The sequence below is a fragment of the Melozone crissalis genome, unplaced genomic scaffold (assembly GCF_028551555.1).
Source record: "Melozone crissalis strain CALT ecotype California unplaced genomic scaffold, PUWL_Pcris_2 ptg000027l_1, whole genome shotgun sequence".
Taxonomy (NCBI): Eukaryota; Metazoa; Chordata; class Aves; order Passeriformes; family Passerellidae; genus Melozone; species Melozone crissalis.
The window spans coordinates 1,699,373-1,717,009 of NW_026535805.1; the positions used below are offsets into that span (position 1 = coordinate 1,699,373).

The following is a 17,637-nucleotide window of genomic DNA, read 5'->3' on the forward strand; positions in this document are numbered from 1 at the left end:
TGTGACAGAATAAGAGGAAATGATCTCGGGTTGAGCCAGGGGAGGTTTGGATTGGGCATTGAAAACAATTTATTCACTGCAACTGTGGTCAAGCATTGAAACAGCGCAGTCATGGAATACTCATCCATGGAAGTGTTCAGAAGACATATAAATGTGCTTATGGACATGGTTTAGTGGTGGGCCTGGCAGTGTTGGCTTAGTGGATGGACTCAATGATCTTAGAGGTCTTTTCTGGCCTAAATAATTCTGTGATCCTATGTACAGGACTCCTTTGTGAAAGATGCTTTTGGTGCAGAATTTTGAAGGACACAAAGCTGTCCAAGTAGCTTCAGTAGCTGAAGTTCTGTGTCCAGAAGTGTATTTTAAGACCCTATTGGCCTTCACAGGATTGCTTTCTTGTAAGCAATCAAATACTTTTGAAACTATTTTTTGCCTTTACTGCAAATGCCAAAATCCCTCACAGGTCTTCACTGCAGATTGTTGCTAGTAAGTCCACGGAGAAGAACAGGGTTTTGACATGGCACTGTGGCAGATGGGCTTTTCTATCTCCTTCTCTGGTGATAAAAATTGTTTACAGGCAGAATATTTTTACCTAGTTCAAAAGCATCTTGTGATTTAGATTTAGAAGATAATTTTAAAAGCAAAATACACATCTATGGTATTTATTTCTGTCTGCTTCAAGTCAGTGTTTAACTGATGGGCACAACAGTGTGAATGAGCACAGTGAAATGTGTGGCAACCCATCAGCAATTAATCAAACTTTTACCTCCTTGAGGATCAGTAGTAGAAAGACATAACCTGATTGGGAAGATTCTGATGAATATATAGCTCTTTTTGTTACCTTTTGCTTTGTCTGGCTCTGAGAACTCAGCTCATTGGGCCAGTGAGTTTATGTGAATAAATCTGCCCTGGCTGAATTTTTTTCCTTTTCTTAGAGCGTCTGAGGACCTAAAAAGTCATATGGTGGTGGCCAGTAACATGGAGGACTTTCAAAAAGAGCTTGATTCAGGAAAGGTAAGGGAATTTACCACTTCTATTCTTATGCTTCACACCCTTTTTATCCATTAAAAGTAATGGTTTTATCAGAGTATGCTTGTAAGAGAGAGTATTGTAAACATTTCATTCAGGTTACAATAACCTCACTGTCATTCTAATGCAGTGACAAAACACTTACTGAGTCTCATATAAGTGTCCAGGTAAGAGTTTAAAGTACAAGCTTTTTACGTCAAGGAAGTTTTACCTTTATGACCTGAGTAGAAGCCATTGAGTTCGTTAAGAATTACTGCAAGTCAGTAACCTCCGTGGATTTATAGTAAAAATAATCCATCACGTGGATGAGTGAGCTCTACCGATCTAAACATCTGTGAAAAGGTACTGAAGTTTAGATGAGAGATTAAGTCTTCAGCACAGAATTGAGCTGCTGTTTCTTTTACAAAGAACTGGTGAGAGAAATTTTTAACCATGAAATTCTGTCACAGATCAGATTGGGAAATTGTTTATGTGTTTGGATTAGTGTGTTCAAGAGGTAGGATCCCCAACATTAGTTAGTAAGGTTGTGTATTTTACAGAGAGAGATCAGGGGGTTGTGTACCAATTAGATCCACTCTGAAAATTTCCTGATGAAAAATGTGCAAGTGCCAAGAATCTATAAATACTCTGTTAAACTTCAAAAATAATTGTAAGTTATTCCTGGTTAGGCTTGACCCTCCATTATACTATTTTCTTTTATTTCTATTGCACTTAAATTCAATTTAGAGCAATATTTAAAGGAATAATTATGAACTTCAGAGGAGGGACTGATTTAGCAATGTCCAGCACTCACTGTTGTGTGCAGCTAGATTCTAGATAGGACAAAGAGATTTAAGCTGTTTTTATAATGCTTAAAATTCTAATGTAATCTAAATGTAGTTAAGCTTGGAAATATGAACAAATAATTTTATATTCCATGTTGGACACTTCCACTGTTTTGGTACTTAGGTTAAATGAATTTATGATGAGCTGCATATCTGAATTGAAAAAAAAATTGAAAAGATCTGCCACTTGGTGTTTGTTTCACTCTCTACCTATTTTTGTTGTATTAACATAATTTTATAGCATATGTATTCTGAATTACTTGAAATTGCACTCTATTAGCACTGACTGCTGTTTAAGACGAAAATTTTTAAGATTAAATAAGTGTTCCTGTTTAATTGCTGCTGCTGTTTTTCCCTTAATGGAATTGCAGACTCTTAGCTCTTTAAAAATGTGGACTGTTTTTCATTTCACTAACAAAAGATTAATGCAAGAACAGTGTAGTAGAGTGGTAATAGTTCCTTTTTTCAGTTACAAGAAAGTGAAGCTATAAAGTAAAGTCTACTAAAGGCGTGTTCCAGTTAATGACAAATTGAGAATTTTGCAGTAAGAATGTAAATTAGGTGAAAGAAAGATGCACTGAGTAAACCTTATTCACAGTTTGGATAGAATTAAAATGAATGAAGGCTGAATTTAGTAGCTGAGGTTGCCCTCAGCTATCAGCATTTCATTAGTGTTCAAATGTTTGTGGGGGGTGTCTTTTTAACAATAATGCTACCTCTAGGTAGCAAACTGAATTTTCTCTGTGGAAGTCCATTAAAAATAAAAAAAAAATCAGTAAAATTGAACATGAAACTAGGGGCAAGAGATCTGCTAAGAGTAGTACAGAGAGGAGTGTGTGACATTATTATTTCAGCCTTACTCTCTCAATTTTCTTCAGTTAAGCTAAGTGAAGGGAAGAGCAGGAAGCTGCACACCCACCCCCATGCCCCCAGAGAAAAGTGCTGTTGGCTGTTCTGTTTTCTTAAAATAATGTATGCTCATTAAAAATGAAAATTCATAGTAATGGAATTAAAATGGGAACTTTTTTAGGGCACTGTCTTACAGTGTATAAGGTGAGCATTTGCTCAGTAGTTTGAAAATTTTAAACTTTTCCTGAAAAACAGAACATTTGATTAAAAAAGCGTGTTTATACTTTGCACAGAAGAAAGATGTATTTGGTTAAAAAAAAAAATTTAAATTTAAATGGTGCTTTGGGTTTGTGTAGGATTTTCCATCCTGCACTGTGGAGGGATGACTGTGCTTATCTATTGCTCTGATGAAGAAGAGCTATTGAAATTCATTTGTAGCAATTGGAACTTTTCCCAGTTTGAGATCTGTGTATGAGATCTGAAGGTTTAGGAATCTTTCAGAGACAAAGATGATTTTTCTACATGTATAACTGTTGGGTTTTTCCTCTCCCCTCCTTTCCTCCCTTAGATTGTACAAATCCCTTTCTGTGGGGAAATTGAGTGTGAGGATTGGATCAAGAAGACCACTGCCAGGTAAAATATAACTGAGGGTATATACCAAGATCAAAATCAAAATGGTTTGAATACAAAACAGATATGCAAGATGCCTTTGGGTATAACACTTATGTACAGACTCCTGCTGTCCTACATAATTCAGTATATTTACTTCCTTAGCTCTGGAACTTTGAGAATAATTAATGCAGTTTTAAGATTTATGTATAAATCACTTATGTAAAAAAAAACACTTTATTGCACTTTTATTTTTAATAGAAATATTTATTTATTAATATCCTTGTGTTTCAGGGATCAAGATCTTGAGCCTGGTGCTCCATCCATGGGAGCAAAAAGCCTCTGCATACCCTTCCAGCCACTCTGTGAGCTCCAGCCTGGAGCAAGATGTGTGTGCGGCAAAAACCCTGCCAAGTTCTACACCCTCTTTGGTCGTAGCTACTAAATCACTAGTGAAAGAACCTTCTCCTTTATCTGTGAATTGAACTTTTTTTAACAAGACTGAAATAGCCCCTTAAACTTCAATCAGTTTTGTGACCTTTTTAAATAATTCAGAGACAAAGCCATAAACCATAACCTGGCTCCCCAATGGTCAGTCTTAGGCTAGCAGTAATTCACAGACTTTTCTGTAAACATCTCCAATAAAATAAAGATGTATTGTGAGCTGTAACATGCTGTGATGGGTTTTTTCTGTGTTGCCCAGGAGGGGGGAATAGGTATCCTTTGCTCATGTCTTTTTTTCTGGTTTGGTGCATGTATTTCCTTCTACATTGAGAAGATGCTTGAAAGGTTGGAGAGAATGTGATAAAAGCTACAATACACTTCAGCATGCTCACATCTACTTTCTAGATAAAACATCTGCTTTTTATTTTGCCTTCAAATTTTTCAGTAGAGACTTGCTGCAAACCTGTAGGAATAGTAATTACTACCTTTAGAAAACTTGTCTCTGAAGCCAGGTCTCTCAAGGAATATTTTCATAAAAACATAAAATCATAAATGGCTTGGAAGGGGCCTTAAAGATCATCTTGCTCCAACTCCCCTGCTGTGACAGGGACACCTTCCACTAGACCAGGTTGCTCAGATCCCCATCCAGCCTGGCCTTGAACACTTGCAGGCATGGAGCATCCACACCTTCTCTGCACAACATGTTCCAGTGCCTCACCACACTCACAGTCAAGAGTTCCCTCCTAGTATCTCACCTGAACCTGCTGTCCTTCAATTTAAAGCCATTCCCCCTTATCCTATCACTGCCTGCCCTTGTAAGTCCCTCTACAGGTTTCCTGTAGGCGCCATCAGGGACTGGAAGGTGCTCTAAGGTCTCCCTGAAGCCTTCTCTGCTCCAGGCTGAGCAACCCCAACTCTCAGCCTGTCTGCACAGGAGAGGTGCTCCATACCTCTGGGTCTCTCTATCACCCTTCTCTGCACTCATTCCAATAGCTGTACATTGTTCTTGCGTTGGTGGCCCCAGAGCTGGACACAGCACGCCGGGTGGGGTCTCCAGAGCAGAGGTAGATGGAAAGAATCACCTCCCACATTTTCACCCCCTTGTAAAGCAAGTTTGAAAGATTAAACAACACATTGTAGCAAGGTGCAGGTGGCAACCATTTCTTGCAGATATTTTGCCAAGCTCTGTGTTTCTTATTTTGCAAACTGGCCTTTTAATGGCTGTCTGACAGTGATACTGCAATGAGTAATGTAAAGGCAGTCTGAAGATAAGTTCAGTGCTAGTGATTTTAGCCTGTGGTTATATCTACAGCATGTTTCATAAAACCTTTTTTGCTTTTCCTACACTTACCCAGTGTTGCTCTAGCAGAGGAGGCTGGATGTTACAGAGTTGCAAAATAATTTTAAAAATAGCATCACTTCCACTCTGAGCACAAGATTGGCTTTAAAAAATAAAGAGGTAGCCCTGGCACAAAACAGTGGTTAGATGACACACACTTGGTTTACTTTTTTTCCTCCTGTATGTTTGAATGCTGTCTCCATGAACACCTTTCCCTGAAAAGAGTATAGTGAAAACTTGGTCATTAAAAAGGTGGACCTGTAAGATCCTCCCCAAACTCTTCCTGGCCCAACACTACGTGGTTGCCTGTTTCCAAAAACCTGGTTTTATGAAGCAGCCATGGTCTCAAGCATGCAGGAGACTTAGAGTGCTGTTGCTGGATCTCTGTTTTTCAAAGACATGCACAATATTTGCTTTTCCGCAGGTTGCTGTGGTCAGCCTTCCTAGTCAAAATTTTGAATGTTAAAATTTGAACCTGGCCTGTCTGATTTAAGATCGTGTGCCACGTGTCCCAGTTTTTCCACAGAAAAACACAAATTTTTAAATATTTTAGATCAGCTTTCTCAGAGTGCTTGAAACTTGGAAATTCTCTGTAATATTCTTTGGATTATGAGTAGTCCTGAAGGGTTTGCTTCAATTGCATCTTAAAATCATCAATCTTGCATTAGTGTAGGTATTTTCTCAGGTGTAGTAATGGGTAAAGGATTTAGGGAAGGATTTGCCTGTGCATGCATTTATCTTTGGATACAGTTGGCAAAGCAGATGAGTGGCCCGAAGGTCTGTGTCCTGGTGTGCTGCCTCTAATGCTGGCCGGGGTTGTTCTTTGGGAAAGAGAGTGAGCAATAACGCCAGAGTGATGTTTTCACAGCCTGAAATGGTTGGGGACTAAGAGTAGCCTGGAGAGGGATGTCTCAGGGTATGAGGCAGGAATGTGCCCAGATTTTTTGGCAGAGCAAACCAGATTTTTAAGAATAGATGAGCACTTACAGCTCCCACTGAAATGTTCTCCAACACCCATATTTTAAAAATCGAATGTGGAAGCTCTTAGTAACTCATTACAAAGGAAAGGCAAAACTAAATGCATCCTCTGACCTTATCAGTTTGAACAAACAGCCAACCTTCAACCAGTTGACTGGATCAAATCTTCGAGTAAACATGTTGACGCACTATTCTTAGAAATGAGTTGCTCTGAGCTGACAAATGGGTTTGTTTGAAGACAGATTTCACAGAAGGCCAGCTTTTTCCTTTTTTTTTTTTCTTTTTTACCCCCCCTCTTACTTTTCCTGAACATATTTCTTCCTGGTCATAATAAGGCTTGAAGGGTCTGAAATGTTGATACCTCAGATGCAGATGTCCCTGTGATGATCTTCCACAAGGAGGCTAATATTTGCCTGGGAGAGATAACATCCATGCCAGCTATCCTTTTGCCAAAAGCACAATCTGAGCTATCTGTGAAGCATTATAGAAAAAACGTTCAGACCCTGAGTAGATTCTGTCTGTAAGAAAAATAGGTATATGGAATTGGAATAATACACTGCTGTTGGTTAAATGATACTGCTTTGTGTTTATAATAGAATTGCAAAATTTTTGGTGCTCTTTAGTTCTTATGTACTGATAAATTTGAGTTAAATTGTAAAGGGGGTGTAAGGGAAGTGCCTTAATATCATGGTAGCAGCTCCTTATTGGAAACAGAGCACAGGTGAACATTTTAGCTCTGCTGCAGAGGGAGTGCTTCATTTATCTCTTGTTTTGGTAATCAGAACCTTGTGTAAGGCAGGGCTTTTGAGACCACTGAAGCTTGACCTTCCTCTGTACCCACTGAGAGGAGAATAACTTGAAAAAAACTCACCTTTCATGCTCTGTAGTTCAGGTAATAAAATAAGTAGTTAAACATCACTGTAATACAAGAGGGAAAAAAAAACTGCTGTGGAAATAGCTGGGATGGAAGTGGTGACACAGTGGTGTGAGAAAATGAAAAGGAAGATAAGTAAGTGCCAGTTTTCAATGTTGTAATTAGTTCTAGAAATCCACCCTTCCAGGCTTAATGGTGTTCTTAAAATGGCAGGAGGAGGGGAACCCTTGAGTTGCAGCTGCAGTGCGTAGATAGGCAAATGACCAAATGTTAAAAATTACATATGTTGGCAGGAGAGGCTTCTAACAAACTGGACTTTGAAAATAAATATTTTGATTGTTGAAACCCTGTGAGCAAAAATTCAGATGAAAAGTGGGGATGGGTGTTTTTTTTTAACCTAAAGTTAAGTCACCTTGGGAATCCTAAGGTCAGCAGGGACAATTGGTCAGCTCAGGTTATCAATATTATCTTATCTCTCCATGGCTGTACTGCATGTAATTCATGTAATTTCCTTCTGTCCTACTTCATAACTAACTGTATGCATATATGTACACAAATGGGCATTTTAAATAAAAAGCTGGATCATAAATTTTTCAAGGAAAACACCTTGGCAGGCCCATACTGCCTGGTGTGCCATTAGTGGTAGTTTGTGACTTTGTGTTAATATGAGAGGACACTCAGAGCTCAACAGGTACTGCAATGAGTGACAAAAAATGTTACTGCTTTAGGATCTATTTTCTAGAAATGTCACAAAGTACAAGCTAGGACGTCAGCAGCTTGAACTTCTCATTGTGCTTTCCCCAACTCTGACTTTTATGTGCAAGCATATAAGAATTGCTTTGAGATTTTGAGACAGGTTTTCAAAATGGGAAAAATCCAATATGCTTTGGGTTTATTGTTAAGCCTCATCTTCCATGTCTACTGGCAGTTTGTTTAGAAAATGGCCTCCAAAATTTCTCCATATACATGAACAATGTTAAAATGTGCTAAAAGTACAAGAAGTTGTTGTATAGTTGTTGTATTACATTGCTAAAATGGAAGATCGGTGCAGTTGTCTTTGAAGATTGTTCTATGGACAACATCTTCAGTAAGTCTCACAAGCAGTTCATGTCTATTGTGCTCTTAAAAATCATGTCCACCCAACATGTATTTCAAATGTCTTTTTGCACAGGTGTATAGTAAGACTTTTTCAGTACTAAAATTACTGGCAACAGAAAGGGCAGGAACAGACATGAGAGGAGAGTTTCATGCAAAAGAGAGGTCTTTTCTAACCACTTAAAATTCTGAGCCACCTTCTTATGCTCTCTTGTCTGGGCCTTACTCAGTTTTTCAGGACACTGTGTGGAGTAGCAAGTGCTGGTGCTCCCACTAGTCTTCCTAGGTTTATTTTTGGTTTTGTAGGAAAAAATGCCTCCTGAGGGTGGGACACTTCCAGGACTGGAACTCTCACAGTGTCTTCACATGCCAAATCTCACCGAACTGCCCTTTAAACGGATTTATTGTTTTACTGCCTCCTATAAAAGTGGCTCCCAGGCGTGAGCAGCGCTGACAGCTGAAGGGCAGGATCGCGGGCAGGGCGCTCTCCCTGCTCGGCGCTGTCTCCGCGGATCCCAGGAGCCAGGGGCAGGGAGCCGCAGGAATGGGCCGCTACTCGGGCCGCAGCAGCCGCCTCATCCTCATGTGCGTGCTGAGCCTCGCCATTTTCGCCATTGAGATCTCGGTCGCCTATGTGGGCAATTCTCTCTCCTTGGCCTCAGATGCCTTTGCTGTTCTCTCCCACTTGATCTCCATGATCATCGGGCTGGTCAGCGTCCGCTTCAGCCGCGTCAAGTGGCACAAGGCCAGCACGTTCGGCTTCAGCCGGGCAGATGTGCTGGGGGCTTTCGGCAACTCCGTCTTTGCCACTGCGCTCATGTTCAGCATCTTCGTGGAGGCTATCAAGAGGTTTATCAACCCTCAGAAGACTGAGAAAGCGCTGCTCGTCCTCATTATTGGGGTTTCAGGTCTGTTCTTCAACGTGTTGAACTACGTTATCTTCATGGAGTGCTGCTATTGTCATGCAGTCCCCGGGGACACCGAAACAGGTAAATAACCCCAGGCGGCTGCTCTGCCCCTGGCACTTCTGCTTGGTTATAGGGACTATTTATTGCTTGTCCAGGATGGGCAATGAAAATGTAGTTTTCTTCACTCTTGTTAGCAAGGGTGATGGATTTTATGCCTGAACCTGTGCATGTTTCCAGCTGTTGCCACTGGTGTTTACCAGTAAGTAATGGGCAAGCATTTTAAATGTTGTCTTTCCAAAGTGTTCAGTGTTCTACAAGGGAAATTTCCTCCCTAATCCACTAGCTGGCCAAACACAGGACAAAGCATGCTACCACCCTAAGGAGATACTTGTTATAAAATACCTAATCCTGAAATACCGGTCATCCCCAATCTCCACTTCTCAATATTTTAGTAGTTCTTCTGTAACTTTTATCAGAGCTGTGGTTATCTTTAGAGCAGTGTTCACTGTTTGCAGGAGACAAAATAATAGGTAAGTGCAAAAGGAGAGTCTCACCCTTTCTTGTTTAGGGAATATGTTGTGAAAATGTTTGGATGCTGGCTGAAAAGTCCTGTGACTACAGTGCCGAGGACTCTTTACTGATGTTTGTTAACCCATGCTTGCGAGAGCATGCAGAGGAGAAACAGGCATACTTGGCCACAGAAATATTTTGCAGGACTTTCTCTTCAGTGCATAGAGTTTTTGCCTTTCAGTTTATTTTTCTTAGCATAGGATTTTAAAAGTTCTACATTTGGGAGGAGAGATGGGGGCTAATATTTTTATTCCTGGAGAAACCCTCTCACTTCATTTGATGGAAGATACGTGTGAGCTCTTTTTCTCTCTTGGAATGTTTTTATAGACACATGCAAATGTATTTCTTAAAACTAGAAATATTTCAGTTGAGATAGGAGCCAAATACTTGCAAAGTGTTAACTGGATGGGCTGGGGGGGAAGCTGAGAGCCTGGCTGAAAAAGCAGCTGCTCTTACGTACTGCTCTAGGTGAGGTAAGGTAAGTTCTGTGTTTGACTTTCAGGCCGGACAGGGCTTTGGAACTAGAAATTAAAAACTTGTTAGCTTGTGTTATAGTGCTTAATGTGTTTTCTGATGGACTTTTAAATTGGAAATTATTTCTGTTTATTATTAAAGGTATCTTCAGACCATATTAAAGCTTTAACTTCGTTGCAGCTTAACATTAAAGCCAGATGCATAACTGATTTTGGTGCCTGCTTGTTTATATGCCCACCTGTTTAAAATTGAAGCTTCTCTTACTCTAAATTTCTGGTGATATGTAATTTTCTGGGGGATTTGGTTGGCTTTTGTGCTGGGAACTGTCAGCAGTTCATGACAAAGTCTCTATGATGACTTATTTGAAAGGAGCTTTTGAAATTGTGCTTCTGAGTGAAGTCAGGGAGGAGGAACACATCAGCACTTACAAAGGAATTAATGAAATTGATAGCAATTGTGCAGCTAATGATGATCTCACTGAATTTCGAGGATCTTGCTCCTAATAACTTTCTGGGACAACACATCCATCCCAATAGACTCATGTCCAAAGACCTTGCAATTCGACTTTGTTTTCAACTGAATTTAAGTTGCATGAGCCAGGGATGAATTTCGTACTATCCCATAAACATAGTGTGTAGATTTGCTGGTAGTTTTGCTTCTCTGTTTCTGGTACAGTGAAACTTCTCTGCTTCCAGAAGTGCCTACAGGCAAGATAATGCTGTTTCATACAACAGAGGAAACACTCTTCTTCTGAACTTCATTTTGTAATTCCCAGTTAGGCAAAATTCCACATTTATTTCGTCTAATCCTCTTTATATTCAACCTGAGTATATTCAACCACATTTATTTCGTCTAATCCTCTTTATATTCAATCCTCTTTATATTCTGTGAAATCCCTGAGTGGGATTTTATTACATTTCTTTCAAAAGAAAGAACATATAGCTGTAGTCTGAAAAGTATACTTGCATGTTTCACATATATTTCAAGGATATATTAAAAATAATGAAAAAAGAGGAATTCCATCCCTCTGCCTCTTGTCATCTTGCATATGAAGAAAATATGCTCTTTCCTGGAGCAGTAAGGCAAGGTGAATTTTCTAGTGTGTCAGCACCACTAGCAGAAATTCAAGCAGATGGACACGGTCTCTGAGTGCTGCTGTTGCTGTCCAGCTTTCCATAGGCAGCACCTTTGGAGACACCTGGACAGGCTCCTGACATCAGTGATGGTTTGCTGGAAGATAAAGGTTGGTAGAGTAGCTCTCTACCTCTTAAGCTTTCTAGGGAAAGAGAACAATTGCCTTCACATCTCTTTTCCCCAGGCAGGGAATGGATTTAAACCACCTTCTCTCTTGTTTGCACCACTTTGGAAAAAACCAAAGCAAAAATTAAAGAGAACAGGTCCATCCTCTAGTGCTGAACTGTGTGTGCTGAGGGCAATGGGGGCATCTGAATCCACTGAAGCAAATTCTTCGACGTGTATTAGTGCCACAGTTAATCACCACAGGGAGCAGTTCATCTCGGTGCTCTGTTGCAAGGCCGACCATTAGGGATGGAACAATTAGCTGGTGGGTTTCCTGGACACTGCTGACAGCAGGGGCAGAGTGAGATGTGTCTATAATGAGCCCAGTGGACTCTGAGGGAGGTGTTTACAGGTGCTCAGCTTTCCATTTTTTCCCTTGTTCTACAGCTGTACTCCTCATTTAACTCATTGCAACATCCACTCCCCAAGTTCTCATCTTAGTACGAATATTCTTGTTGAGCGAGAATAAATGTGTTTTCTCCAAGTTACCAACCCTGCTTACCCAGACAGAGCCAATTTCCTCTGTCATTCATTTTCTAGGTTTGTTTTGCTTCTCACCCCTAACTCTTCAATCCCTCACCCTTCATTTTTCTGAGTTTTGCTACCCTTTTGCTCTGTGTCTTATTCCCTAAGTCTTCATCTACTGCCGTTCCCCTTTCTCTCTTTCTCTCTCTCAGCTGTTCAAATTACAGCTGTCCAGCTGTAAACACCTCTCTCTTCCCACCAGGCTGAATTCAGGTCTCTCTGTACTCTAGGTCCATCCTTGTGGATCCTTGCACTTGATTCAGACAAATGCAGTTCCCCACACCAAGTCAGGACTAGGAGGAGAGATCAGCAAGAGAGCAGGGAGGACATGCCCCTGTTCTTTCTCTTGGTGCTGGCCCAGACCAGCCACTACGGCTATAAAAGCATTTCTACACTCTCTGAAGGAAGTGCTATGTAGAGGAGTTTGAGCCAGCTGGGCCATCAGCAAAGGGCATCACAGACTAGTTAGTACTTTGGCTTAAAATCTAGGAAATACTTGTTAAAACACTGAAATATTAAATCTTCCCTGAGAAACTTTTCCCAGAAATTGAAATTCACAGAAGACTTTTCTTGCTGTTGCTGTTGGAAATGACAGAGCACCTTCAACTAGGGCTTTCTGACAATTTTGAGGTCTTGTATCTTACGCCGAGAGTTTTGGCACAAAATGGAGAACATGGCTGAATAGCACACAGAAGAAAATAAAAAACATCATGCCCTCATAATAAATACCAGACAATTTTAATACTGGCCATACACCTTACAATCACTTGTGAAAATACAGAAGCCTGTTTTACTGCACACAGAGACCTAATTGTCCTTCTTGTCCATGTAGGTCAGTGCAATTGTCTCTTCAGCTCATTTATACACAGTTTTAAAATGTTAGAAGAACCACAGTTTGAAAAGAACCACATTAGTCTGATCATAGTAATTCTCTTTTGTTTGTCTTGACAAAATAAATAAAGGGTTAACCTGGAGAAAACATTTGTTCTGTTGTCTTGTGATTTGTACAGGAAGGTGGGGAGGGAAGTAGGAAATAAAGATGTCACCCAGCCCCACTCACTTGACAATGAGCCATGCATAAATTGTCTCAGTCTGGGAAAAACATCTCTCATCTTCTCATGAGACACTTCATGGTCTTTGCACAGCTCATTAAATAAAACATGTTCTATATTAGCAGCCAAGTGCCTTTTGCTTTTAATGTCCCTGTTTGTGCAATTTAGCAGGCGTGTGAGCTTTTGGTGTGGCATCACAGCTGGGTCTTGATTCTCCTCTTTCAGTGTGTGCCAGCAGCCTGCCTCTCAGATAAGATCTGGAAAGTAAGCTAGCAGTCACATAAAAGGAAAACATACCTTCTGTCTCCTTCTGGACCTATGCAGAGTGGGTTTCTTTATTCTGAGGCTTCCTGACAGGTAAATCTTTTTTCCAGGCTTTGTATGTATGAGGGCAGATGTGTGAATGAAGAGAGGCACTTTACTGGCTGGGTGATTTGGGAAGACTTTGTTGCTGTAATATTCTGGACTAAATATTCACATCTGTTGGTGAAACATGCTGATCCCAGGGGAAGTGAGAACATTTATAGAACAAAGTAAGTGAATAAATGGGTGCTTAATCTGTGTCTTAATGTCACAGACCTTCCCAGGGGAGACCTGGTGAGCTAAAATGTGCAGGTATAAAAAAACAATTGTATTTGTAGCTGTGCTCTCTGATTCAACAATTGCAAAAATGCATCCTGCAGGTGGCAAGAATGGCCTGGGAATTAAAATTCCAGAACAAAGGATTTCAGTTTCTTAGGTTGTCAGCCTGAAGAATTTAATGATGACCTAATTTAACCCCATTTAAAAGAGAAAAATAAGTTCCCTGGTTGGAATAGCTTTCTTTTTCACTTGCACTGCTGAAAGCATGACAGACTTTGGCAGGTGATGATGATTCAGAGACACTTTTAAGGAATTAGAAGGAAGGAACCCTGAGTGTAACACCTGTAACATCAAACCTGTGGCTTACTCTGCTTTTCACACCTGAAAAGCCTAAAATCCATTCCTCGAGATCAGCATTGTTCTGTGCTTCCTCTCTTTTGAGTGTATAATCAACAGGTTGATTTTATTTTTCCCTGAAAGCACCAATCTTCAGTAAACCCTTGACACCAATTCATCCCCCTCTGCATTCTTACAGATGATTTTAGAATGCACAGCACCAGAGTTTGCCAGAGGACAGCTCTGTCACACAGTGCATACTCATCCTCAGGGTTTATGTGGCCTCTGTAGTGCACTGTGACATCCAACTCCTAAATATTATGCATAAATGAAGGAATGGACGCTTTATGCATTTATTTCCATAAATCCCAGAGATGTTAATGTGTTGGCATGCAGGTAAACAGAGCCTACTGTAAAAAAATATTTAGATTTTATGGCTTTGCTGGATGTAGTCCTCTCAAAAGGAATAAAAAGGCCAAGGGACAGTCTCAAGGTATTTTTAAGTGTTTATCAAATGTTTAAGACTGAACACAAATTTATTTGAAGATCTTTAGTTTAATAGTGTAGCAAATAGTCCTCATCAAAATTTTCCAAAGCTTTTCTGAGCAGCCACTGAAAAGGTAACCTGATTTGTGTTAATTTATGTTCAGTGGAGCTCTAATACTAAGTGTTTAAAAAGAAAACAGAAGAGACTGTGAAATTTTACTTAGCAATGTCCTTCTCTAAATTTTCTTCACAATTTTGAGTGCTCTTCAAAGAGAATTCAGAAGATAATCTGAGGGTTAGTTGTCAAAGAGAAAATTGTGCATAGAAGCAAGTAAACGCAAATGTTTTAGAGCTACATTGTGTCCAAAATGGAAAGTGCAGAATGGAAAAATGAAGTCTGGGTAAAGCAAGCAAAGCATCCCTGGATGGTTTATGCAACAAGATAAAGGTGAGATTAAACTCTCTGAACCTAGATTCCAACAGTGCTAGTGCTGCTGAACTTTGGGTACCTGCCTTCGCTCTCAACCTTGAACCAATTTCTTAGGAGACTCTGAATTACATCACAGTATCTGGGGTGAGCTGTAAGGAAATAAAAGGACTCTAAGATGACTGAGTTCAAAGTCATAAACAGTTTCAATACAATGGGGTTCTTTAAGGCTGACATGTGTTGTATGTTAAATGCAATTGCTTTAATTGGATGTTCTGCAGACTGTTTGACACAGGCATATGTCTGGTATCAGTTTCAGTCTAAAATGCTGCTGATATAAAAAAAGAAGTTTTGCAGTAGGACTCCATGGAATTTACAGTGCTGAAATCAGTGACCGGCTTTTTCATTGTCATGTTCTTTGCAATGGGCTGTGCAACCTGGAAAAGGTCATATGTAGGCATAAATATACACAAAAGTACATTAATATGGGAAAATACATTTTTTAAAAAAAGTGAAGTATTTGAAATATTTCAGGAAGCTTTATCCAGGTGATAGAGAAGACACTGACTGAAGTACACAAAAAGGTTTTTATGCTGGGTATTAGGTGCAGAGAATGGTGATTTGTAACTAAAAAACTGAACAACCATCTTAAAATCGGGAAAAATATAACAAAAAGAAGACATTACAGCCTAGGAATTGAATAATCCCACAGGTTCATAATTTCAGATTGACCCACCAGTATGTCCAAGTGAAATTTAGGAGACCGTGAAAAATACATTCCCAGGCCAAATTCCAGTACAGAGTCTCTCCCCAGGACAGTTTCAGGACTGTCACGAAGAGTAACAGCTGTGATTAAAAATCCAGCAGCATTCACCTCTGTACTCTGCCAAGGACACTGATAAAGCTTTCCCCCAGACTGAAGTCTTGCTAGTCTAGGCTTCTGCTCCCTGGGTTTAAGCAGACCTAAAGACTTCCCAGCCATTCCATCTTTCAGTCTATGCCAAGAAACCCTAAGAAGAAGAAACCATCTTGAGAAAATAAATAAACCTAACCCAAGAATAAATAAATAAACCACCCTAACCCAAGAAACCATCTTCCTCTTCCAAGTGTGAGAGGGAGGCACAAATAAAATGAGCAAGGAATGAGGAACAAACCACCTTCCACAAGTAGGTCTGTTGGCCAGTGTTTATTCTGTTCTTCATTTTGTGGTTAAATTTATCTGTGGCAGAAGCCAAACACATGGTTTCCATTTAGATTTGCTATAATTTGGTCCATGATTCCTAATTTAGAGAAACAAGGTTCACAGTCAAGGCTGTCACCAGGTCTTCTTGGAATGAACTTTAAAGGCCCTCTCACGGCCACACATTGCATCTCAGGCTAGGGGTGCTGCCTTAAAATGTCATGTGCCCAGGAACAGCCTCAGCTTTTTAGTACAAATGTAATATTTTCCTTCCCACAGCCTTAGAGCTTGGTAACTCCTGCATTACATACAGCAGGCTGTGGGTGTTGGCTCTGTTCATTCTCTAGTTTCTTCCAGATCATTCCTGAAATGTGTGCTGTAAATAATTTTTATGATGGGTTAAAAAAATAAAGTCTGACAGGATTTTGATAAGCAGAATGAAAAGAGATCTCTCTTAACGGTAATGTTAATGGTTCCTTATTTTCATGATTATTTTTGCCATCCAAATTCTACAGAAGCACGAGACTATGAATGACCTGTTTTCATTCAGCAGTAGAAGAAAATTACCATAATTGCTGCTGTTATTATTGTCATATTTCATAATTACAGAGATATCTTACTTTCAAAGGCCAGTAGCCATTGAATGTTTGTCTTGTCTTCTGAAACAAGAACATGTGAAGTGAAACTAGCAGGATTCAGATTCAAAACAAGAGGAAAAAGGCAATAGGCTGAGAGAGTTGTGGTTGTTCAGCCTGGAGAAGGGAAGGCTCTGGGGAGACCTGAAGGCACCTTGCATTATCTAAAGGAGCCCACAAGAGAGCAGGAGAGAACTTTTTACAAGGGCAGGTACTGACAGGACAAGGGGGAATGGCTTTAGACTGGCACAGGGTGGTTTAGATTAGATATTAGGAAGAAATTTACTCTGTGGGTGGTGAGGCACTGGAGTACATTGCCCAGAGAACCTGTGGATGCCCCATCCTTGAAAGTGTTCCTGGCCAGGTTGGATGGGGCTTTGAGCAACCTGCCCATGTCTCTTCCCGTGGCAGGGAGGTTCCAAACTAAACTATCCTATGGTTCTTGTTTCCAATTAATGTTGAAGTCTGCATTTCTTAGTGAGAGCCTGGACTAGGACATGAAAGAAAAATCCACTGAGAGTACAAGGTACAGCTATCTAGCTCAGAAACTCACTTGGGCTGAAAAGACCTGAAGGATAAGAGAGTATTAAGGAAAGTGTACTATATACTTACCCTGCTTTACTGTTACCTAAGCATCCCTTTATGGCCACAGGTGGGGACAGACTCCTGGCTGCCAATGGCTAAGTGTTTAAAATTGGTGTGTTGAGTACTTTGAAAGCTTGGTACACAGAGATCTTGAAGCTTACAGGAGTGCATTGCATCTTTGTGGTTCAGAAGGGAAGTTTTCTTGTTTGTAATAATTTTAGAACTTCTGAAGAACTTTTCTAATTTTTGTTCCTGATTAGGATGAGGAAACTGCAGCTTTTCTAGCAGCATTGTAGCTGAAACTAAAGTTGGCAAAGCATTCAGAAAACTAAAGTGCTGGACAACCTTTTCTGCATCTCCTAAGAACTTGTTCCTACTCAGCATAGTCAGAAATGGGGAGCCTTGGATATTTAGGCTGCTTTTTTCTTCAATAATATGTAGCTTGTTCAGGCCATCTCAGGGCTGGATGAATAAGTGAAATCATAACATTCTACTGTTGAATGTCTACAGTCAGTGTAAAACACACATGGATGCCAA

The 17,637-nt window shown here is 40.1% G+C and overlaps 1 protein-coding gene across 6 annotated transcripts in view; it reads left to right on the forward strand.

The window, feature by feature from the left end:
• Positions 1–3,981, forward strand: part of EPRS1 (glutamyl-prolyl-tRNA synthetase 1) — a 37,516-nt gene extending 33,535 nt beyond the window's left edge. For all 6 annotated transcript variants that reach the window (XM_054280298.1, XM_054280300.1, XM_054280301.1 and 3 more), the window contains 3 exons: positions 936–1,014; positions 3,271–3,335; positions 3,606–3,981. In XM_054280298.1, coding sequence (XP_054136273.1) covers positions 936–1,014; positions 3,271–3,335; positions 3,606–3,756 — 295 coding nt within the window. In that variant the 3' untranslated portion in view covers positions 3,757–3,981. The remainder of the gene's footprint in view (positions 1–935; positions 1,015–3,270; positions 3,336–3,605) is intronic.
• The last annotated feature ends 13,656 nt before the right edge of the window (positions 3,982–17,637 follow it).